This window comes from Protopterus annectens, chromosome 5.part0 (genome assembly GCF_019279795.1).
Source record: "Protopterus annectens isolate FY-2018-M chromosome 5.part0, PAN1.0, whole genome shotgun sequence".
Lineage (NCBI taxonomy): Eukaryota > Metazoa > Chordata > Ceratodontiformes > Protopteridae > Protopterus > Protopterus annectens.
In genome coordinates this window covers 1310839824-1310864166 of record NC_056735.1, presented here as the reverse complement: position 1 = coordinate 1310864166, position 24343 = coordinate 1310839824, and the positions used below count along the sequence as shown (strand labels likewise).

The 24343-nt window shown below is 39.9% G+C and overlaps 1 protein-coding gene across 1 annotated transcript in view; it reads left to right on the top strand.

Annotated features, from left to right (window-relative positions):
- Positions 1-24343, top strand: part of LOC122801641 (T-lymphocyte activation antigen CD86-like) — a 258709-nt gene that overhangs the window by 77814 nt on the left and 156552 nt on the right. The window contains exon 2 of the mRNA XM_044071120.1: positions 4503-4564. Coding sequence (XP_043927055.1) covers positions 4516-4564 — 49 coding nt within the window. The 5' untranslated portion in view covers positions 4503-4515. The remainder of the gene's footprint in view (positions 1-4502; positions 4565-24343) is intronic.

Below are 24343 nucleotides of genomic sequence, written 5' to 3'. Positions count from 1 at the left end.
TCTGCATCAAAAATAAAGGCCAGTCAATCAGGGCAATGCACTTGAGCTTCTCCATGTTCAAATCACCATAGACAAAATCCCACACCACTTCCTTGCAAGCTTTAGGTCCCTCTCTATGACCCAAAAAAAAACATAATATGCATTTAAGCTTACTGGAAACACTCACTGTCCAACCCAATACCATATTCATGGGAGACTTTAAATACCACACTGTGATAATCATATATGAACCAAATACACAGGCACAGAGACTCGTGGATGTTGTAAACACAGAGCCCCTGGAGCAGAATGTCAATATGCTGACAAGGGGCACAAACATACTAAATCGGTTCCCCACTAATATGGGAGAGTGCTGCACAGCCATTAGTCTAATGCCATCTCTGCTAAGGTAAGATCACATTACAGTCTTTTTTCATGCAAAAATAATATCTGGAACCCCAGCAAATCCTGGAATGTTCAGAAACTGCTCTAGCATTTTTTGTAGGAAAACATGCAGCCATCTGCTCAGTCATCTGTTTTCCAATAGCCCACTGCATCCTTTATTGGTTTGCTCAGATTACAGCAGCCAGTGGATGTGAGGCATTGAAACATATTCAGGAAAAGACAATATTCTGTTGCAGAATAGAGACTCTCATGTTCTCAGTGATGCATATACACCTGTGGGCAGTCTGGTAAACTTTAATTCACCTAATGGGTGTCTTTGGAGTTGAGCAGAAACTTTAGCACCAGAAGAAAACATGCGCAGATGCAAGGAGTACTTGCAGACTTCGCACAGAAGGCAGCCCAGATGAGAAGCCCATGACATACATGGCTCAAACATATATACCAGATGGGCTTGTATGCTATGTTACCTGACACACATTTTTATTTAATATGTAGCTCTAGTTATCTAGGGGCCAAAGTACTACTCACTGAACTCTTGGACCACCGCCTTTATAATTCAAAAATGATTAATATATGTGTGCAGTTATATCACCAGTTTAACATTAAAATAATTACTAAAATGCATGGCACGAGAACTATGTTCTCACTGTAATCCATGGAAACCAAGATGGTCTGATAACAACATTCTACTTACTCTCCATTGAAATCAGGTACAAAATGGCAGAATGGCTCTTCATCCCTACTCCACTAAATGTTAGTTGTGTTTCTTACACTAACCTAGCTTTTAAACAAATCTCCCAACTTCAAGCAAGTCTGCACAGCAGGGGATATCGAGATTTCATGATATTTCCAAATCACTGGCTAATGTCTGTGTCTATTTCCAGTTCACTTTGTTTAACTATGTCGTTTGAAGGACACTGGAAACATATTAATGTCAGCTGGCTGATGGGACATGATTCATCTCTTTGGCAGCTGGAAATATTTGCATAACATGTTTAAGGCATTCTTGAAAGAATGCAGGACTAAAGTGAATGTTGCTTATGATTACATTCAACAGTATGAAGTTGTGCAGGACAGTTAGTCAGTGAAACATGTTGATGTACAGGATGGTTAGTCACTGGAACATGTTGCTGTGCAGGACAGTTAGTCACAGGAACATGTTGCTGTGCAGAACAGTTAGTCACAGGAACATGTTGCTGTGCAGGACAGTTAGTCACAGAAGCATGTTGTTGTGCAGGACAGTCACAGGAACATGTTGCTGTACAGGACAGTTAGTCACAGAAGCATGTTGTTGTGCAGGACAGTTAGTCACAGGAACATGTTGCTGTGCAGGACAATTAGTCAGAGAACCATGTGTTATGCAGGACAGTTAGTCACAGGAGTATGTTGTTGTGCAGGGCAGTTAGTCACAGGAGCATGTTGTTGTGCAGGACAGTTATTCACAGGAGTATGTTGTGCAGGACAGTTTGTCACAGGAACATGTTGATGTGCAGGACAGTTAGTCACTGGAACATGTTGCTGTGCAGGACAGTTAGTCACAGAAACATGTTGCTGTGCAGAACAGTCAGTCACAGGAACATGTTGCTGTGCAGGACAGTTAGTCACAGAAGCATGTTGTGCAGGACAGTTAGTCACAGGAACATGTTGCTGTGCAGGACAGTTAGTCACAGAAGCATGTTGTGCAGGACATTTATTCACAGGAGCATGTTGTGCAGGACAGTTAGTCACATGAGCATGTTGTTGTGCAGGACAGTTAGTCACAGGAGCATGTTGTTGTGCAGGACAGTTATTCACAGGAGTATGTTGTGCAGGACAGTTTGTCACAGGAACATGTTGATGTGCAGGACATTTAGTCACTGGAACATGTTGCTGTGCAGGACAGTTAGTCACAGGAACATGTTGCTGTGCAGGACAGTTAGTCACAGGAACATGTTGCTGTGCAGGACAGTTAGTCACAGAACCATGTGTTATGCAGGACAGTTAGTCACAGGAGTATGTTGTTGTGCAGGGCAGTTAGTCACAGGAGCATGTTGTGCAGGACATTTATTCACAGGAGCATGTTGTGCAGGACAGTTAGTCACATGAGCATGTTGTTGTGCAGGACAGTTAGTCACAGAAGCATGTTGTTGTGCAGGACAGTTAGTCACAGGAACATGTTGCTGTGCAGGACAATTAGTCACAGAACCATGTGTTATGCAGGACAGTTAGTCACATGAGCATGTTGTTGTGCAGGACAGTTAGTCACAGGAGCATGTTGTTGTGCAGGACTGTTAGTCACAGGAGCATGTTGCTGTGTAGGACAGTTAGACACAGGAGCATGTTGTTATGTATGGTGCTTGCAAGAATATGGTGACAAGAATGAATTAAGGGGGAAAAGAGAAGTGACACATGTCTTGCATACCTGCAGTGTACATGAACTTAACCTTGTTATGTTTTAATGCATATTAGAGTTTGCTAGGTTTCTTGTTGATGAAAAGCATATTCATGAATACAAAGGGAAATAAGAATTTAAAGATGGAAGTAATCAGCTTTAAAAGTCTGAATACTACAGAGGGATTGTCAAACTCTGTATAATGTTGCACAAGTTATTGGACTGTTGATCACAGGTCTATGGTATTATGTCAATAGGGCAGATTAGACAACTAGAGCTACATACATAGGAAAAAATGTGTATTAGGTGGCATACAAACCTATCCAGTCTGTATTTCTGAACCAAATATGTCATGGGGTTCTGTAGTTCATAGTTGAGTCTTAAGTATATCATGGCCAATACTGCTAGTATTATTGGGTTAGAAAATGATACAGAGATACATGCAAGGCAATACACACATGCAGATCTGATTTCTTCCAGTAAGGTTATTGGGCATTTGGAATTTGATTTCTTCAGTGAACTTTTCCCAGTAAAGATGCAAACATAACTCACACTACTCAGATTTACATAAGCCTGGCCTTGCCCAGTAGGCATAAGCTTTCACCAGCACAGTAAGTGCCGAACTGAATACCAGATGCTTTGGTTTATGGTAGCCAATAAATTTAGACAGGGATAATGTGCCCTGCAACAAAGCTAACCAATTTAAATCAAGAATAGTTTTTTTTTTTTTCTACTCACTCACTGGCAAAGATATGCCTTTATTTTTAATTTTACATTCCCATGATGTCTTCAAAACCACAATGATCTTCTACCATAAGGAAGCACCATATTTTTATTCACAGAAATATTTTAAGATTATTAAAATAAAGGTGATTTTTTTCATATACACTACTGTTTGATGGTGGGCATTTATGCCACATAACATCAGCATGTGCCTAGATGTAGATGTGTTCATAGGTTAGGTTAGTACTAGGCTAACTGCCCTTGTGAGCCTAGCCAATTATCCTTTCTGAGACTCAAACCCTGCACCTGGTGTTTGTAAGGCAAACACCTTGACCGTTAGGCCACCTTCCCAATTATATATATAGGGGGTGCAGGGGGCAAAGCCACGCTGCAAAAGTGATGTTTGACTTTTTATTTATTTTTTTTTTAATTTTAGGAGTTCGAGTTTCTGAAAATCGAACTTATGGTCTCGACCATATGAAGTTCGGGTTTTTGGGAATTCGAGCTTCTAAAGTGAATCCATATATATATACATATATATGTGTGTGTGTGTGTGTGTGTGCAGGCGCATGCAAACAGTCTAGTAAACACATACCTATTCTATTTATGTATGTATGTATTTAGAGCTGATAGGTGGAATGAACAAAGAGGGTCCCTTTTAAGCCATGATATATTGCAACAAAATGAAATGCAAATATATAATAGTCAAACAAGATTATACAGAGAAGCACTGCACAAACTAGTGATGAAGCATCAGACAAAAGAAACATTGGGAGTAGCTTAAAAACAAAATAACCAATGAGAAAATGTAACACTGTTTATCATGAAGAAGGCAGGAAAGAAGTACTTTTCTTGTGGATACTGTCAGTAGCATATTTACATGCAGATTTACAAAACACCTTTCCAGTCAAAGCAGTATGCATACTGAACTGTTAGGCAATAGTGCTTTCTAGATACTATTGTTTTTTTTATTTTTATGTAGTCTTGCTTTTCACTTTACTGATTCATTTTCATGTCCTTTCAGATCCAGAGTGAAGATGAAGAAGGCCCTTGTCATAATGATCGTACTTTCTTTTCATCTGCCAGGTTGGTTACTGGAAACTCTCATTGTGGAATTATTTTCTGTTTTTAATATAGCAGAACATTTAAACAGAAAGTCCCAGTAACATTTAACATGTATTTCTCATGTTGAATGCATAATTCATTGTGTTGTTGCCTTTATTATACTGTCTTAACAGTTACCATAATTTTAGCAGCAATACAGATACTTTGCCTGTAAAAAACTGATGAACTTTATTTCAGCAATTGCCTGAATGAGAAATATCCAAGGATTATAATTAACCTCTTAACCTATAAACACCCAAGGGCTCAAAAAAAGAGCATTTTCTTTTTCTTAGTTCTTTACATGCTACTTCCAGACTCTTTCTGTAGGCTTATTTCAGTTATTTAATAATGTATATGCCTCTGATCCCTTCTAACTTTTTGAGGAAAATCAGAAGAAAGTCAGTAAATCTAGCAGAAGCAAGATAAACTATGAGGTCAAAAGTCACAATGTTAAGTCTTAATCATAGCATTTGAGAGGTATGGATAGTACACTGCTTTATTGGTATGTTTTACTACTGATGACAAGAGTAAACATGGGAAAACATAGACATGGGCAACAATTGATGGCCATTTGCCTTTTTAATATAATAAAAATAATAATAAGTCTGTCCTCCTAATATAACAGCAACAACAACAATAATAATAATACTCACCTACTAGCTTCTTTCTACTTCTGTGTTCTTGTAAAACCTAAATATAGTTCTGTGTTTTTGTAAACGCTTCCAAATATTGCTCTCTGTAAAATTCTTTGTTGTTAATATTCTACATAGTGGACAAACTCCAGTTATTGTTCACTGTATAATTTCTGTAACAGCTAATTTGATCTGTACTGGAGCATTTCTCCCTGGGCCTCCACTGAAAATGGGCTACCACCCAGTCGGAATATCCCGGTAAATAAATAATATGCACATTACTATCTATTGTTTTACCTTCCATTCATAGGCAACTAATAAACTAAATCATGCTGTCTTTCCCATAATTTTACTTTAGCAGCAGCAACAACTGCTGTGTGTGTGTGTGTGTGTGTGTGTGTGTGTGTGTGTGTGTGTGTGTGTGTGTGTTCATATATATATTATCCTCAGCAGAAATATTTTATGTACCCACTTTCCTGTCTCTGAAATGGCACTTTTTTACTCCTGTGCCTGCCAACTATCTCTTATGAGACTCAATCTGTTCATCTCCATACTAGGAACAACCACAATACAGTACAAGATGAGCAATCCAGAGGACACCATTATCCAGATAGCCAAGAGAGTGCTTTGTACCCCTGCTCACACCCTGTCCTTCCACTCTGCACCTGAGGAATGCACACCTTCATCTCCGACCCAGACAAGTCTGGCTTATCCACTCTGGACTGATGGCCTATGGTGACCTATCTTATTTGTCTATGGGCAGGAAACTACATACAGCAAGTCCCCCAGATATTTCAAATCATTTAGGAGGTGACCAATGATGTTATTTTAATGTTGGGCCCTAACCCTGTCATTGGTGGTGATGTGCACACTGTAGGGACTACCAATGCCTCAGTGTCTATGTAGGTGTGCTCCCTCACTTGTGAAGTCAAGGGCCACTATCACTGGTTTCTGGAGTCGGAGCCACAAAACACATCCTCCAGATACCAGGCCTGATTTTTGCTCTTTGTGCTGCTGCCCTTAGCATTGGTGTGGTAGAAAAATTCTAGAACTAATAAACACTCCGCTAAGACAGGGACAACTGTAAATGCTCATTCTACAACTCAGACTGACTGGGGTGAAATCAAAGCTTTATTCCTCTGCTTCACAGAGCTGGGACAGATATTTATTCATGTTTCCCTTTTAACATTACTCGTCTTGCAGGTACCAGAAATGACAATGTCAAAGTTCTCATTTGCTGTCAGTGCATTCATCATGATAAGAAGGACAACAGTATCAGATTAATTTTCTTTCTATTTATTTAATTATTCAATAATTATTTTCTAATTGGGAAAGTAAAGTATTCCAAAGGGATCATATTCAGCCACAATCAGGTACAGGGTAAGACGCACAACACTATGCAATCAAATACACTGAGCTGCCCAGCAGCTGAGCTCATGCTGATAATATATAACTTTGTTGGTCGACATTTGTTTGATTAACACAAATTGATCGGCTAAACAAATGGTCGACAGGTGTGCAAGATTGACAATTTCAGGTAGGAAGAATATACCCTTGTCCCCAGGGACTGTGCAATCTCGGAATTTGAATATATAATTATTGGGGGGTTATAGAGGCTTGCCCCCTGCAAAAAAACATAGATTTCTTTCTTTGTATTATTTTTAAGTTTTGCATGTGCCAAGATTAATTCTCGATGCATGCATAGTAGGGTGTCGACCTGCATAATGTTGATCAATTTGTTTTGAAATGATGTGCATGCTATTTTACTGAAACAAAATTCACTGAAAACACATTTCATTGAAAACTGGTTTACAGGTTTCATCAAAACACAATTTATAGAAAAGTGTAGAAATGTATAATGGTATATCATGTTGTAGTTTCTGAGCACAGCAGCTATCAGTGAAGTGAGTATACAAGATTATTTCGTGATTGGTAATGGCTAGCATCATGTAGTACCTCCAGAGTTGTAGAAGTTTCTGTTTGTTTCCAACACCAATTCACTGTGTTATCATTTTTCTTTTCTCCATGGTTATGTGACCACGAAGTTAGTATATATTGGTCAAGGGGTGTGGTGGTGCAGTTTTTTATGGTATATTTGTTGTGCACAATGTTTTCTATGAATTTTGTTTCGATGAAATGAGTTCTCAATGGAATGTGTTTTCAGTGAATTTTGTTCAGTATGTCCTTATTCAATGAAATGTGGATTCGATGAAAATATATGCTCCCATAGATATGTGTGTGTGTGTGTGTGTGTGTGTGTGTGTGTGTGTGTGTGTGTGTGTGTGTGTGTGTGTGTGTGTGTGTGTGTGTGTGTGTACAGTACAACTATGGATCAGCCAAACAGTATAAGTAGAATGTAATGAGAATATGCAACAGAGCAGATCATTCAAGTGACATACAGAATAATAACGTAACATACTATGGACACATAAAGGAATTTACATGATATACAGAGCTAATTAAAGGGAGAACAAGAACACATTCAATAAAGGTCCTGGAGAAATTTACAATTCAGGATTTGAAAAACATTGAAATAATAGCTAAATATCCTAATATTCTCCTTTCTAAATTCCATTTTGTTATATTTTCTGAAAGCTGGGAGCAGGAGATGCTATTGTGTGGGATTTAGCTTTGTAATAGATCTTTCACTCTTCTAGAGTGTTTCTGCACAGGGCCAAGTTTTGTTAAGGTCTTTTCTTTACATCAGAGGGGGTCTCATTACATATAGGTTCATAGGTGTGTACTAGGCTAATGTCCCTGGAGCCTTTACAAGCCTAGCTGATAGGATTATCCTGGCATCATGCCACCCAACCTTAGTTCCTAGTGCCTCTGTCGAGTAGAGCCACTGGAGTGACCCCTGAGGTGAATTTTCTATTTCCCATCTACTCAACAAGATTAATCTTGAAGAGGGCCAGTGAGGTGCTCTGCTTAACATGTATGGGAATTCTATTCCATAGCACGGACAGTCTCTGGGTTATGAACCTGTCCCTCCAGCATGTTCTGTTTATTGTGGTAATGAGGTTGAGGTCTCTGGAGTGTGTGGTGTGGAGGGATTGGGATTTCTTTAGATGTAGCATTTCTAACAGAGCTGGGTTAGATATGGCTTTGTAAGTCAAGCAGATATCACCTCTAAGTAGGCGATATGAGACAGAATAGTTGGAGTTTGAGTCTGTCCATATAGGACAAGTGTTCAAGGCCTAGGATCCTCTTTGTGAGGTACATTTCCAGCTTCTCCAGTTGTTGCAGGTGTCTAGTGAGGTACATGCCAAATGGAGCATTATACTCGATGACTGGCCTAATGAGGGAAGAGTAGAGGGAGACAATGACCTCTTTCTTCCTGGATGCAAAATCCTTAGTAATGAGATGTGCCACATAGAAGAACTTTCTGACCACAGTGGAAATGTGGTGGTCAAAAGAGAGGTTGCTGTCCACCTGTGTTCCTAGATCTCTTATAATGCCTTCTGTGTTCAGTGGACTACCATTGATGGGGTAATTCAAGGGAACCAGTTTTTTTCCAAGGGGGATGATGACACATTCTTTGTCATTGAGCTTAAGGCCATGATTCTGACACCAGTCGTTGGTTTTATTGAGGCCTTTCTGTAGGATGTCAACATCACTTGGGGAGTTAATAGTAGCTCCCAACTTGCAATTGTCTGCGAACTTTGTTAGCCAGAGTCCCTTCATGTTGGCCTGGACTTCAGAGAAGTAGATACCAAATAGGAGAGGACTCAGGACCAAACCCTGTGGGACTCCACTCGTGACTGGTTGGCAGTCTGACTTGGAGTCAGCTACTTTCACACTGTGGATTCTATCTGTGAGCCAGTTTGCAACCCACCTAGTGATATATGGGTTGATGCCTAGCTTAGTGAGTTTTTCTATGATTCCTGAGTGGGGAATGGTATCAAAGGCCTTGGCCAGATCAAGGTAGGCTGTATGAATCACCCTGCCTTCATCCACAGCTCTGGTGACTGACTCAAAGAAGTCGACCATGCTGAGCAGGCATGATCTACCCTTCACAAAACCAAACTGTATAGGATCTAGACTTTGGAGATTCCCTATATCCTTGTTTATTAGGTCCATGATGATGCGTTCCATAGCTTTGCATATCAGACTCATCAGGCTAATGGGGCGATAGTTCCTGGGGTCTGTAGTCGCTCCTCCCTTGTGGAGAGGGATGACTGTAGCAGTGTGCCATTTGGTAGGGACAAAGCCTGAGGTGAGGCTGTGATTGAATAGGGCACACAGGTGAGGTGCCAGTTCACTCAGTAGTTCATGTAGAACACAGCCGGGGATATTGTCAGGTCCCATAGAAGCTGTATTCTTGGCCTTGGACAGAGCTGTTTTAACCTGTGCAGCAGTAATATTGGGTGTCTGGCAATCTACTGGTATTGTAATTGATCCTTTGGGGGGAGAGTTGGCACTGAATCTGTCGGCCAGTATATTGGCAATATCTGTTGGCTCAGTATAGGAGGTACCATTGTGCAGTAGCTCAGAGCAAATCTGGGTATTGCCATGGAGATTCTTTACATAACTATAGAAGGCTTTGTGGTTGTCTTTACTATCTGCTGCAATTCTGTTTTGATAGCTAGCTTTAGAGGATTTGATGAGGGATCTCAACCTTTTGTTGAGGCTGATAAGGGAGTTTTTCTAGTCTTGTGACTTCAACTTATTCCGCATCAGTTTCCTCCTTCTGTTGTAGAGTTTGTTTATGGCAGGGGACCACCAGATTGGCTTCCTTTTTTTTGAGGAGAGCATCTTGGTTCTACTGGGTATGGTGAGATCCATGCGTTTGTGTATGTGTTCGTACAGTGCATTGGTGTATGATTTGGCGGTTATGCAACTATTCTCCATTTGCAAGGGTGCTGTGAAGTTAGCCACCTCTGTTTTTAGGAGCCCAAAGTTAGCTTTGGAGAAGTTTTTCATAGTGGTTACCTTTATGGAGAGGGTGGGAGGGATGTGGATTTCCAAGGTGATTATTTTGTGGTCGGATCTAACCAGGGAGGAGTTAACTGTTGGTGTAGAGTAATGATCACCCAGATTAGTAATGACCAGGTCAAGGATGTTGCTACCTCTAGTGGGGGTAAGAAAGAGCTGGTCCAGGGCATTGGAATTAATGACAGTAATAATAAGGCCATGTCAAACCCAGAGCTATTGGACATGCTATACATAAAGAAATCCCAATCCCTCAGAACCACACGCTCCAGGGATCTAAACCTTGTCATCATAATAAAAAAAAACATGCAGGAGGTTTAGGTTCCTGATCCAGATACTCTCCAGACTCTGGACTAGACTGCCCATACATGTCAAGCAGAGCGCCTCCTTGGCCCTCTTCAAAAGGAACCTTGACAATTGGATGGGAGAAAGGAAATTCACCCCGTGGATCATGTCAGTCACCCTGCTAGACAGGGGTCCTGGGAAGTAAATAGTGTGGAAAGAAATAGACAGGAAACTGTTATGTCTAGGCTTGTATCGGCCCTAGGGCCGATAGCCTAGTACCAACCTATGAACCTATGAATTCCAGAAAGCATTGGGCAAGTGTATTATTGTCCTTCTACGTCTTTTTTCTAGTATAATGCCTATAAAAATTAGCATACATATTATCTTAAATAAACTGTCATGTTAGCATAATCTTTTAGGTAGTGTGAATCATGTGGTCTGATCTTCTGCAGTCCAAAATACATTGTCGTTTGTCTTGGTTGATATACCAAACCTTATATGGAATCAACAGTAATGACAAATACATCATTTTAATTTTCATTTGAAAAATTCTTTAAAAATCACCTCCTGACAATTTTACTTTCATGGTACTCTTTCTGAGAAATAGAAATTGTGGGTCCAGAAATTAACTTTGCTCCTGAATGAACAGATCTACAACTCATGCATTTTGCAAAGAAAGAAGGCGTGAAAGTTTATAATGCACTTGAATTTTGAGAAAGTGAAAGACAGTATAATGCAGTAATTTGAGAAAAGTTTCAGAGATGGCAAGAAAAAAAATCTGCTGCTCCTTCACCATTTATTTATTGAAAGTATATTTACTGGGTTGGTGGACTGCTACAGATGACTTTTCAGGTACATCTCTGGCTAAATAACAAGCAACATCTATACAACAGATAAACAGTACAGGTAATACATATAAAGTTTTTCACAGTAATCAGACAAAATGCATAAACATATTCTGTATAGTAAAAAAGTCAAGTATAACCCCTGAGCGTAGGATGTTGCACCAGCAGAAAAAGTAGAAGATAATCAAAGCAGCAACAGGTGCTGGTGTCAAACGGCCATAAACAAGAAACCTTTTAAAATTTAAATTCAACAGGTAAACTCCAACAGAATAATATAGTGGAAGGAAACCTTCCACAGAGTCACTCTCCAACCGACCAAACTTCCAAAAATTCCAAGTAGAAATCACCACGCTAAAGCTAGCAATGTGGAGCAGTAAATCCTTTAATCACAGTGAGCGCTTTCGCCATGCGGCTTCTTCAGACTGTTATACAACAATAAAAAATTCTAGCAGTTACATTTATAACACATACCCTCACCCCATTGGTTTAAAAACTCATCACATACATTCAAAATGTAAGGCAATTGATTTTATCAACAAAGCACTCATGCAAAGCTAGCCGCTTCGTATTTGCAGAAAGGTAATCACCAATCCTATCAAAACATCATTTCATATAAGCAGCAGCAGTACAAAGGGCGAAGCAAATACGACAAACCATCAATAAAAACATTCGTATAGTTTGCAGCATTGTCCTTATTGAATAGGAACAACAAATAAACAGTATGAAGACACTCGGTATATTTACATGTAACATGAGTTGACTTCATGTTGAATAAACCTACTCTAAACATTGGATGTGTATATATGAATTAAACCTATACTTACTCCTGCATGACCATCCTACCCTTAAAAATCCTTAAAAACCTTTAACGTTGTAAGAAAAGCTGCTTCTTCCGTTTTACCAGCAGCTACACTATCAACACGCTGAACCGCGTCGCTCAAGGGTACGTCGTCAGCTTACCCTTAAAGGGGACGACACTCTGGAGTCACGCATACTAACAGCAGGTTCTATGTTTGATGCCTCAACTACGAACGGAGATTTATAAACATTTATACGTGACTATTTAAAAACACATAACTGTTTAAAAAACACACTAACATAATGATTAAGAATTTTTTTTTTTTTTTTTTTTTTTTTTTTTTAAAAAGGGTTTTTTTAAAAAGTATATATACTTCCTGCTAAAAAAACCTGTCTAAAATACATACAACTAGTCCATAGGTGTGTAAATGTATCTAAACATTAAACATCCAAGTACATAACTTCTGTAAAACCTGAACTAGGACAACCTAGGGTTAGATCGGGATATGGAACGTGTACGTTACCATCGACTCAGATACAGCCTACACTCTTTCCGTGCGCTAAATGCTAAGGTGCGCATGCATTGCAGCTAACAGAATTACTTGCATCTTCATAGCCACACATCTTTGAACCTAGACCTGTCATATGTCGACAATGGTCATGTCATACTCTATATTACTACATCTGACCATACAGTGGGTCACTATATGTAGTACCCATTGACTGGGCATACACAACATGAAATGCTGAAACAAGGGGTGAACGGTGTGTGTGTGATGAAAAGGGGAACAGGCATAGAGTGTGGGAAAGAAAGGAGGGGAGGCAGATGAAGGGGGACAAAGGCATGGGGAAGAAGGAAAGGACGGAACGGCGGGGTGGGGGGTGGGATGAATGTGTGCGTGTGACGGTCAAGGTATGGAGTGGGGGGAGGAGGCGGAAAGAAAGGGAGAAGAAAAGAAGACAGTGAGGACATATGAAGGTGTGATGAAAAAGGAACTAAGGAACAGGCAAAGGAGTACAAAACACAAGGCTAAAAGGCTGAAATAAAGACAACATAAGGTGGGGAAACCCTACCTACGTGCATGGTACCTATAGTGGAGGTGCTGATGAGACCTAAATAAAACGAAACTAAAAAAACGAAACTAAAAAAGGGGGAAGGGTATGGATGGAAAATAAATGAATGAATGAATGAAAATGAAAAATAAAGAATGGATGAATGCAAAAATAGTACATCTAAAAAAACATGGATGAGTAAGGTGGAAAAGCAATGAAGAAAAGGGAAAAAATAATAATAAAGTGCACAGCTAAGGTGTTCATAGATCTACTGTTTGGGTACAAACAACCTCCTTTTCCAGAGGAAAGGTCTCACCTGTACTTTGTCAGTTATACCCAGGCCTTATATGCATATAAATAGGGTCTGTAACCTCCCAACATGCACCTTTACCCTTGTACAACCACAGACAATCTGGAAAGTACATGCGCAATGCTTGATATTTGCCTAAAACCTTGTGGGTCCGCCAGTTATATAGAGTAGCAATGATCTCAGCAAGCATGTTTGCTCCAGATAACTATATTTCATTTCACTTTGCATGCACTGTAGGTTATCCCTGAGTTACTGCAGTGGTTACATGTCCTCACACAGGCCACCTGATCATTGAACTGTAAATACACTGACTGATGTCAGGTGTGGTACCAGATAAGGGAAAGATCTGGAGTCATGATGGTGATAGCTGCCAACATGCCTTCCTCCATGGCAGATGTCCATACATATAAGGTAGTGCAACTGATAGATGCCATCTGTGGTGGTGGCTCGCATGTCATCTCTTTGGAACTCATACTGATAGGACTTTATGTAATAAACATGTGATGCCAGCGAGTCAGTGTGCTCCACCACCATCACCTCATATGCAAGGGATGTGTGCATGCCCTCCAGTGTTAGCACTCCTGACAGTGCCAGTGTGTAATCTGACTTTGCCATGTGCACATTGCCATCATTGTCAGCTATATGTGAACTGCTGACTTCAGGCATGTGACATCATGTTGCACTTGACTCAGTAAAATCTTTGAAAGCTTAAAGATGGCATAGCTGTGACAGTGCTGGAACATATACCTCACTTTCCTCAATCTCTGGCACATAGACCAGTGGAGGCCCCTTATGTGAATAACAAATGGGCACAACAATGCCTTGTGCAGCAAGTTGTCTCAGATGAAGCCTTGATGCACCTATAAATCATAAATGCATATATGCTTAGGTATTCTGCTGAATAATGCCTTTTCATATGTGGATCAATGTACAATGAAATGTACATGTAATTACTTGTCTCCCAGACTGAGCCTGAAAATATCTCAGCTGAATCAGTACTCTACTCCAGTTAACAAAGAAAAAATAAAAATAAAATAAACCAAAAGCATCTTCTAAAGACACATGGATAGATGCCACAAGACCAGCTTCCACATCCAAGCCACAATCAGGTATGAGGGTATGTTCACATTTCCATAGCGGATCACCAGGAGCTCTTCGATTATCTGTTATATGTTTTTGCATCAGTGGTACACCTCTTCTGGTGGACCTGTCTCTGGTAATGTTTTGTGTCTTTCTGTGTTTGGCATACTGTGTCTTATCAGTAAACCTGAGATATTTCTGCATTACTTTTATGGCCATTCACTGCACTGATGGATGTTCCTCTGCCTACCAGATGTGGTCCTAGAAAGCCTTGCTGATTTTACCTTTTCTAAGTATATGCTATCTCCAGGTAGAGAAGTTTTCTAACCATTTCTGTTCTCTTACACCCATGACAGGATGTATACACTCATGAATTACAGGTCAATCAGTGTGCATGTGTGTGTAGATGAGTGTTCTTGGCTGACCATATGGTCTTAGCTCTGGTCTCTTCTTCCTATGTGGTGACATGTCTGCAGTTGTGCTGTAAACATTCCCACCCTGCCCCTTACTGACAGCAGCAATAGGCATGATACCCCACATACTTTCAGCTCTAGGTCAATGGCCAGTAATGACATACACATCCCACACCTCTCTCATCTTTCTCCATTGATTACCATGACTTGTCTGTCTATAGATCCCATTGTTTCTCTTGTGTGTAGACCACAATCTGGTCCCTCCATAGGACATTCATCTGCCATGGTCTGTTCTATGCTTTCTGAATTGATGAGTCTCTGAAAGCCAGACAATAATCTGTCATATCCTTGTGCTAAGTCCTCTGTGACAGTGAATCTCCTTAGCTAGACGCTAACCTGCACTTCACCCAATCTGTTGCTTCCTATCTGTCCCTGTTGCTGTCATTCACCAAGGGTCCTCAGTGCACTGAAAAGGTACATTATCAGTTGTCTTCTTTTTTCTATGTCTGTATTTTAGTGCAAAATTCTTTTCTACTGACCTCCAGTTCCTGACGTGCTTGTCTTAAAATGATATCCTGCAATATGGCGATTATGCTTTTTATTGGACTATAATGATCCTTGAAGGACAGTAATTATGCTGAGACAGCTTAGCATGATCATCTCCGAGTCTTTGCCATAGCACACATTGTGGTGTCACATGCAGGAAGTGCTATATGCTTGTCTCTGCTCATTCCTGGACTAACAGAACATGTGCACACTATGACTCAGCATACAAAGCTGAAAGCACCACCACTCTGTGTTACTCAGTCATGTCCAATTGAAGTTGCATTCATCACAGACGTGTACTATTCTGTAGCACTTCTCTTTCTGCTTTTGTTTACTCCTTCTACAGATTCAGCTGTGATTCAGCACATGGAGCAAGAGCAGCCTCTTTGGTTTTCTGATATACTGGCTTCAGTGGGTTTAGATAGCCTGAGAGAGAAGGTTACTAACTTGTGATCTGAAGTAAGGAAGGGAGATACCAGGGGTTTTGTACATGATGAAGCTGTATTGATAAGTACAAGGTCAAGAATATTCTGCCCTCTAGTTCGATTGGTAGCAAATGTGATCCATGGATTTTTTATTAGATACAAAAACATTTGACCACATCTTACATTGGAGGTGCAGGAACTCTGGTCTGTGTGTTTGTGTGTATGGGGGGGGGGGGGTATAATTAAAGTCTCCTAAAATGATGGGGTTCTTATTAATGTTGAGTTCATCCAGTATGTTTAAGAATCTTATATGGTTTTCAGAGGACATGGAAGGTGTCCTGTAACAGGTGATAAACTGATAGTTGTCCTTGCTTGCTGTGATTATTTGATTTGTGAGTTAATATAGGGACATTAAAGTCTCTAATTAATATTGATGCACCACCACAGCTGTCATCAGGTCTAAAGGCATGGTAGGCACAAAACCCTGGTATGGTGGGGAGTAGTTTGGCTTCAGTGATTACACATGCATGGATGACTTCCAAATGCAGGACTGCTTCAAGGCCAGGCAGCTTGGTTTTTAGACTTCTGGCCTCAATCAGAGTCACTTTAAGTTGATCCTGTTTATGTTTTGATATATTGGCTATGTTGGGACTTTTATAAGCTAGACTCTGCCTAAAAAGGCATTGCCAAAGGCTTTAGTCAGAACACAGAAACCTTTCAATAAGAGCTGTAGAACATGCTTTGTAAGTAAGTAGGTAAGAGTGTCAAGCATCGCATTCCACATTGACACAATAGAACATCCTAAAATGACACTGGATTTTCAGCTAACACTGAGTCAGTAATAACTGGGCTAAGCCAGTATATGCAGAATTTAGAGAATTATGACCAAGTTTCCCATTATAACCAGGTTATGTGCATGAGAAACTGATATCAAGAAATTCACCTCAACAGCAAAGCAATGCAAAGCTGAAGAGCTTAGTCTTGACATCCATTTGCAGAATATGTAATGACTTAGTTATGATCAGAGAGAAACATTAATAGTTCTTTATAGTAAAAGGATCTTTACCTTCTCCGTGTACACTCAATAGTAAACGCAACTTTACCTCTTGCAACCAGTAGTGGACAGACAAGAAGTGAGAAAAAGAGGGAGAGAAAGTGTGAGTGCGTGTGTGTGTGTGTGTGTGTGTGTGTGTGTGTGTGTGTGTGTGTGTGTGTGTGTGTGTGTGTGTGTGTGTGTGTGTGTGTGTGTGCTGAAGTACTACGTGATTGTTAGAGTTTTGTAACACACAATACTACCTCAAAGACAGCAGCCAGAAGTAAAATGTACATCGACTACTTTAACAGTTTGTAATTCACTTTGTGCTGCCAGTCTGCCACACACAAAGAAGTGTGGTAGAACATAGCACATTATACATTTTGATGCTGTTTCACCTTCCCAATACTGTTTTGAGGTGGCTGCAGAAAATTGCTTAACAAAGTTGTCTTCCCAATCTTCCCAATTTCACAGTGTAATTGCAGATCTCCACATACTATAAAGGGATTATTACAGTTCAGTGAGAGAAGAAAAGCAGCTGAAAATGATTTATGAATGATTTTGTAAACAGGGCTATGTTTGTAATACATGAAATGCACAGATTTTCAAAATCCATACTGATTCACTTATACTGATGCAATTACAGAAGGACACTGTTTTAGTTTCCACCTTGCATCTGGTGGCATCTGCTTTCCATTCTGATACTATTGATTATGTGATGAACAAAACAGCCTTTTCTTCTCTCAACATGTGCAACAAATGTCTTCCTCTAATGTGCTGTTGTAATCTGAAGGATCAATATCTGGATGTATCCATATTAATGTTAGCTACTACAATGCATTGGAATTAATACATCCTGGCTCCTTAACTAATGTATTTATTATATATATATATATATATATATATATATATATATATATATATATATATATATATATATATCTGACTTCCTGGAGCTACTGTTTGAAGTATTACGCTAGGGTATTTTGAAATGAAAGCTTACAGTTGCTCCCTGCTCATGCAAAACTTGCCTATTACATTCAGTGAATAATAGTTGCTGGTCCTGACTCAGCTCTGTCTCTTCACTGTACATATTCAGTATCTCTTTACAATGGCTTCACACATTTACTTGAAAGTTGTTATAATAAAGATGGCGATGTCATTATTTTGTTGTCAGTGTTCTGCCCATGTGCCATTAGCCTAGTAATCACCTTCAAACCTATGAACCTATTACTCCTCAATGAGGTAAATGAAAGTAACTTACCCCTGCTGCTGTTTGATGACTGCTAAATAACCATCAATGATCTGGTGTGGTAGTACCAGTGTTGCACAATGCATTGCTATTTGCTGAAATAAGTGCAGGACTAGTATCTATGGCTTATCCTTGTTTGTGTGTGTAAAAATAATCACTATTTTTTATCTGTTCACACACCCAGTAATGCCTGAACACCTACATTACTCTTCTGGGTATCAGTAAAACTGCTAGCAAGTATTTTTATTTCAAAATAAGGCCTAAAATATATCATAGAACATTCAGACACTTAGATCTTCAAGGAGTCTGTTGACTCCCACACCCCAGATTGCATAACTAGATTTTGATTTGGACTCAATGGTGACTTCGTCTCAGAACTGCACCCATTCTAAAACCAGCACTGCTCAGATGTGTGTATATACAGGCTTCTGTAGGTTTTGTGAGGGGCTGAGGATTGTGTGATCATTACTTCTTTAATTTTCATCACACCCAAACCTTAAGAAGGTTATTATAGCTTGTGTTTGAGCTGGGACAGTGTGGTCTTTGTTTCTTTTACTTTTCTCACAGACCTCAGATGTGTACAAAGTAGGTTACTATAGCTTGTGTAGGGGCAGTGTACTGTCTGTGAGCAATAAAGTGGAATGCATTACTGTAATCATTATTTTTTCACTTTCCTCACAATCACATATGGGGCACTTATACATGTGGCTGCCTTTGGGGGTTAGGAATGAGGAGTGAGGAGACATGCGATTTATATGTATGACAACAGTCATTTGAAATACATGACTGTAGCCATTTGAACTTCTACATTCCAATCTAACACCAGAGAATGATTGTCTTTTTTTTTGAGTTGGGGGGGGGGGGGGTAGGGAGGCAGGTGATATTTCCAGATAGGAATTGTATATTCTCACAGCAATTGGCTTGTTTATTCTGAGTTACTATTTTGTCAGCTTTGAACATTAAGCCTTGGGCGTAATTTATGTCTTCCTTGAAAAAAAAAAGACTGAAGCTCTTGCCTTAGTCACAACTTTTGTTTAGGCTCCCATTGGATTAAAAGGTTGGGAAAACACCCTAAAATGTATCCCAGAGTATCTATAATCCTATGGCTTCTGGGGACCCCAGCTTAACTAAGTTATTTCCTAAATGGTTATTACTGTGCTATCTTGATCAGGAAATGTGTATTGAAAGGATACCAGAAAAATTAAAGCTGAACAGCAACACTGAATTTCTTAATCATGATTTCTGTTCAAGGTGTCATCGGATGAAATGGTTGTGTAAAAAACTGTAAAATGTATTTCAGATCATTTATAAAGTTATGGAATCTTTGAAAACCTAAAGAAGTAAGGTAAAATATGAGAAAAGGAAAAAAAAAGCAATGTGCATGGTGGGGGAGCCCAAGATGGAGGATGGGGGGACAGACTGGAGCACTGCACTGTTTGTGCATGTGTGTGTGTGTGTGTGTGTGTGTGTGTGTGTGTGTGTGTGTGTGTGTGTGTGTGTGTGTGTGTGTGTGTGTGTGTGTGTGTGTGTGTGTGTGTGTGTGTGTGTGTGTGTGTATGTGTGTGTGTGTGTGTGTGTGTGTGTGTGTGTATGTGTATGTGTGTGTGTGTGTGTGTGTGTGTGTGTGTGTGTGTGTGTGTGTGTGTGTGTGTGTGTGTGTGTGTATTGGGTGGTAAGAAACAGAAGGCAGTGACAAGGACACATTTTCAACTAAGTCCAGCCCTGTACATAGAGTTGTTGTAATGTATCATTATTATAACTCCTTTGTGACATGGGCCAACATAGTGTGGCACACAGGCTTGTCATAATGTAAGAGTATTGTAACTACTCCTAAACATTTGACAGGTTGATACTTAGACTGGAAGTGCCCAGGGGGTCCCTAACCTGACATTAGTTGGGGGCCTCCAAAATGCTAACACCTGCCCTGCCTGTTAATCCCAAAAAAGCTTGCAACTGTTTTAATGTATTAGGACTTGGTGAAGTTTGTATCTCAGTAATGTGTGATGGCACAATCTGTGTAGTTCCTTCTGAAATAAAATGTCTCAAGTATTGAATCTGCTGTTTCCATAACTGAAATTTGTCTTTGTTAACCTTAAATGCTATCTCTGCTAACTTTTTCAAAAGAAAAATAATGTCTTGTTTGCAGTCATTTAAATCATCTACATATTGGATTATAGTAAAGCCACAAGGAAATTTAATCTTGTCCAGCTGTTTATTTCTCTACAGAAAAGAGTGGTTGATTCTATGTATCCCTGTGGTAATGGAGTCCGAGAGTTCTGTTGCCCTCTCTATGTAAATGCAATATCTGGATGTATTGGAATATAAAAGAAGGCAGTTGAAATTACTATTACTTATATGGTGGTGGTTTTTGATGGAATAGTGCTTAAAATTGTAGCAGGATCAGGGACTGCTGGAAATGTTGGTAAATCCCAGGATGCAAAAAACTCCCTTACTAGCCTCAGTAAGAAACTGAGATGCCTCATAAAATCCTCCAAAGCTAGTTACGAAAATAAAATTGCCAAAGATTCCAAGGACAACCACAAAGCATTCTATAACTATGTCAAGAATCTAAATGGCAATGCTCAGATCTGCTCTGAGCTAAAACAGAATGGCATTAAATATACTGATCCGAAGGATATTGCCAATATCCTGGCAGATCGATTCAGTGCCAACTTCACCCCCCTCTCATCCCCTAAATGGCCCATCTCAATACCGGAAGATTGCCAAATTCCAGTAATAACGGCCACACAGGTACAAAACGCACTCTCTAAAGCCAAGAATACAGCATCCATGGGACCAGATGACATCTCGGGCTGTGTACTACATGAACTACAATATGAACTGGCACCTCACCTAAGTGTCATGTTTAATCATAGCCTCACCTCAGGTTTCGTGCCCACTGAGTGGCGCAGAGCTACAGTTATCCCAATCCACAAGGGGGATCCAACTTGGATCCCGGAAACTACCGTCCCATCAGTCTGACAAGCCTTATCTGCAAGGCCATGGAGCGTATTATCATGGAACCTATAAACAAAGACATTGGCAACCTTCAAACACTGGACCCCACCCAGTTTGGGTTTGTGAAGGGCCGATCTTGTCTCCTGAACCTGATTGACTTCTTTGAATCAGTCTCCAGAGCCATGGACAAGGGTAAGGTGGTCCACACAGCCTATCTAGACCTTGCCAAGGCCTTTGACACCATCCCCCACTCTGGAATCATAGATAAACTTATTAAGTTGGGCATTAATCCCAATGTCACCCAATGGGTTGCTAAATGGCTTACTGATAGAACCCACACTGTAAAAGTAGCCGACTCCAAATCCAGCTCAAGACAAGTGACAAGTGGAGTACCTCAGGGTTCAGTCCTGGGGCCGCTCTTGTTTGGCATCTTCTTCTCTGAAGTACAGGTCAACACTAAGGGACTCTGGCTAACAAAGTTTGCAGATGACTGCAAACTGGGAGCCATTATTGAATCCCCAAATGATGTGGATACTCTACAAAAGGGCCTTATAGAAACAGATGCTTGGTGCCAGAGCCATGGGCTCAAGCTCAATGCCAAGAAATGTATTGTTATCCCCTTTGGGAAAAAACATGTATCCATGAATTACCATATAGGTGGCAGTACACTAAACAAAGAAAGTGTGATAAGAGACTTAGGGACACAGGTGGACAGTGGTCTCACCTTCGATAACCACATCGCCACAACAGTCAGGAAATCCTTCTATGTGGCACACCTCATTACGAAGGGCTTTTCAACCAGAAAAAAGGAGGTCATTGTCCCACTGTACTCATCCCTCATTAGACCCATTATAGAATACAATGCCCCATTTGGTATGTACCTCTCAAGACATCTGCAACAACTGGAAAGGCCTCAGAAATACCTCACTAAAAGAATCACAGGCCTAAAGCAGATGCCCTACGCTGACCGCCTTAAAAAACTCCAGCTATACTCTGTCGCATATCGTCTACTCAGAGGCGATCTCTGCTTAACATACAAGGCCATGTCAAACCCAGAGCTGTTGGACATGCTACACTTAAAGAAATTCCAATCCCTCAGAGCTACACGCTCCAGGGATCTAAACCTTGTCATCACAATAAACAAAACATGCTGGAGGGATAGGTTCCTGACCCAGAGACTCCCCAGACTCTGGAATAGATTGCCCATACATGTCAAGCAGAGTGCCTCTTTGGACCTCTTCAAGAGGAACCTTGACGACTGGATGGGAGAAAGGAAATTCACCCCAGGGATCACGTCAGCTGCCCTGCTAGACAGGGGTCCAGGAAAGTAAATAATGTGGGAAGAAATAGCCAGGGAATTGTTATGGCTAGACTTGTATAGGCCCTAGGGCTGATAGCCTAGTACCAACCTATGAACATATGAACCTATGAACCTATGAACCTATGAACCTATTACTGCATTCACTGCTCATAAATCTTGGACAAATGTATATGTATTTTTCCCTGGTTTCTTAACTGGTAAAATAGGAGTGTTACAAGGACTTTGAGTTTGGACAATGATACCTTGTTGCAACAAAGGAGAAGTAACAGGTCTGATTCTTTTTTCCAGTTCTACCAACAAAGGATACTGAAATATCATATACAGGTGCTCACAGGCTTTCAATGTTTTAAGCACTGTGTCTTTTATGAGCCTTACGTCATTTTCATGGGTAGTCCAAAATGGTTCAAGCCAACATTTTGTATATCTTGCTCTGATGTAAAAATAGCAAAAAAAGGCAACTTCATCTGTACAGACTAAGGGTTCACTAGGAATATCTAGGAACACACAATCTGAAGTACAGTAAATCGTACATCACCATTTTGATAACAAATCTCTACCTAACAGATTTACAAAGGCAGAATTTCCTACAATAATCTTGTATATCTTGCTCTGATGTAAAAGTAGCAAAAAAAGGCAACTTCATCTGTACAGACTAAGGGTTCACTAGGAATATCTAGGAACACACAATCTGAAGTTTAGTAAATCGTACATCATCATTTTGATAACAAATCTCTACCTAACAGATTTACAAAGGCAGAATTTCCTACAATAATCCTTCTAAGATATTTGCATATTTAGCTGAATGTGCCTGAATAGGAGGGACAGAATCTACAATGATTTTAAAATCCAAGGTCGTGCTACTCTTCAGGTGGGTTCAGCTTTGCTGTCTCTAGCTGCTACTGGATTTGGTACTTCTTGCAATCGATGTAATTGTGTAGGAGGTGTATCAAAATCAGTTGAAGAATCAGAATCTGCTTCTTCCTCTGTATTTTATTTGGCAGGTGATGTCCAGTGATATTCTTCTCCATATATAAAAGTCAGGATCTGGGTAATAATTTGCTTATTCTTTTTCAAAGTGTTAGTTTTTGGTGGAGAACTTTTATTAGGAAATATTTTTAATTTTCCCACATACTTAGCACTAGTTCCATATTTTATGTTTATGATTCATTTGTTTCCCTTTATTAGCTATTCGCGTTAACTTTTGATTGAATGGTGTTACGGTAGGTACTGAATGTTGCTGTTGACAGAATTTAGTGGTATAAACAGACCCAGACGAATAATTAGAAGTACTGAAAGTAACTTGGGCTGTATCTGGGGAAGTGGTAGCTGTTTCTGTGGCATTTATCTCCACCCACCTTTTTGGAGAGAGAGAACTATCAGCTTCCTGAGGCACAGGCATGTCATTAAGAGGGGGAATGCAGAAGGCAATGGGGGGCTGGTCATTTAATGATTCTGGCTGTGTAACTGATAACTTTTTTAATTGCCTTAATGGATACACACCCCAGGAATGGGATTTTTTATCTCTGCATTTTTGTAACGTGTTTACTATTCTATTAGCTGCTTTGAGCTATGATTTTAATCTAGCTGAGTTATATTTTAGACTTCTAGCGACAGATTCCGTCTACTTATTTTTAGCTTCTTCTTGCCAGTCATTAAAAGCTGACCAACAAGAGGCTGGTATCTTATTATCTTTTTGTTTCAATTAATTTTTTTAGATTTTCTAAAATTTTCTTATCTAAGTACTTATTTCCGTAAACTGCAAAGGGCTATTATTTTAGTGAGCTCAGACCACTTTACCAAATAACTACAGCTGTGTCCTCCATATTTATTTAACATATACCTGCCTGGATATCCATACTCTGGCTCTTTTAAACTGGT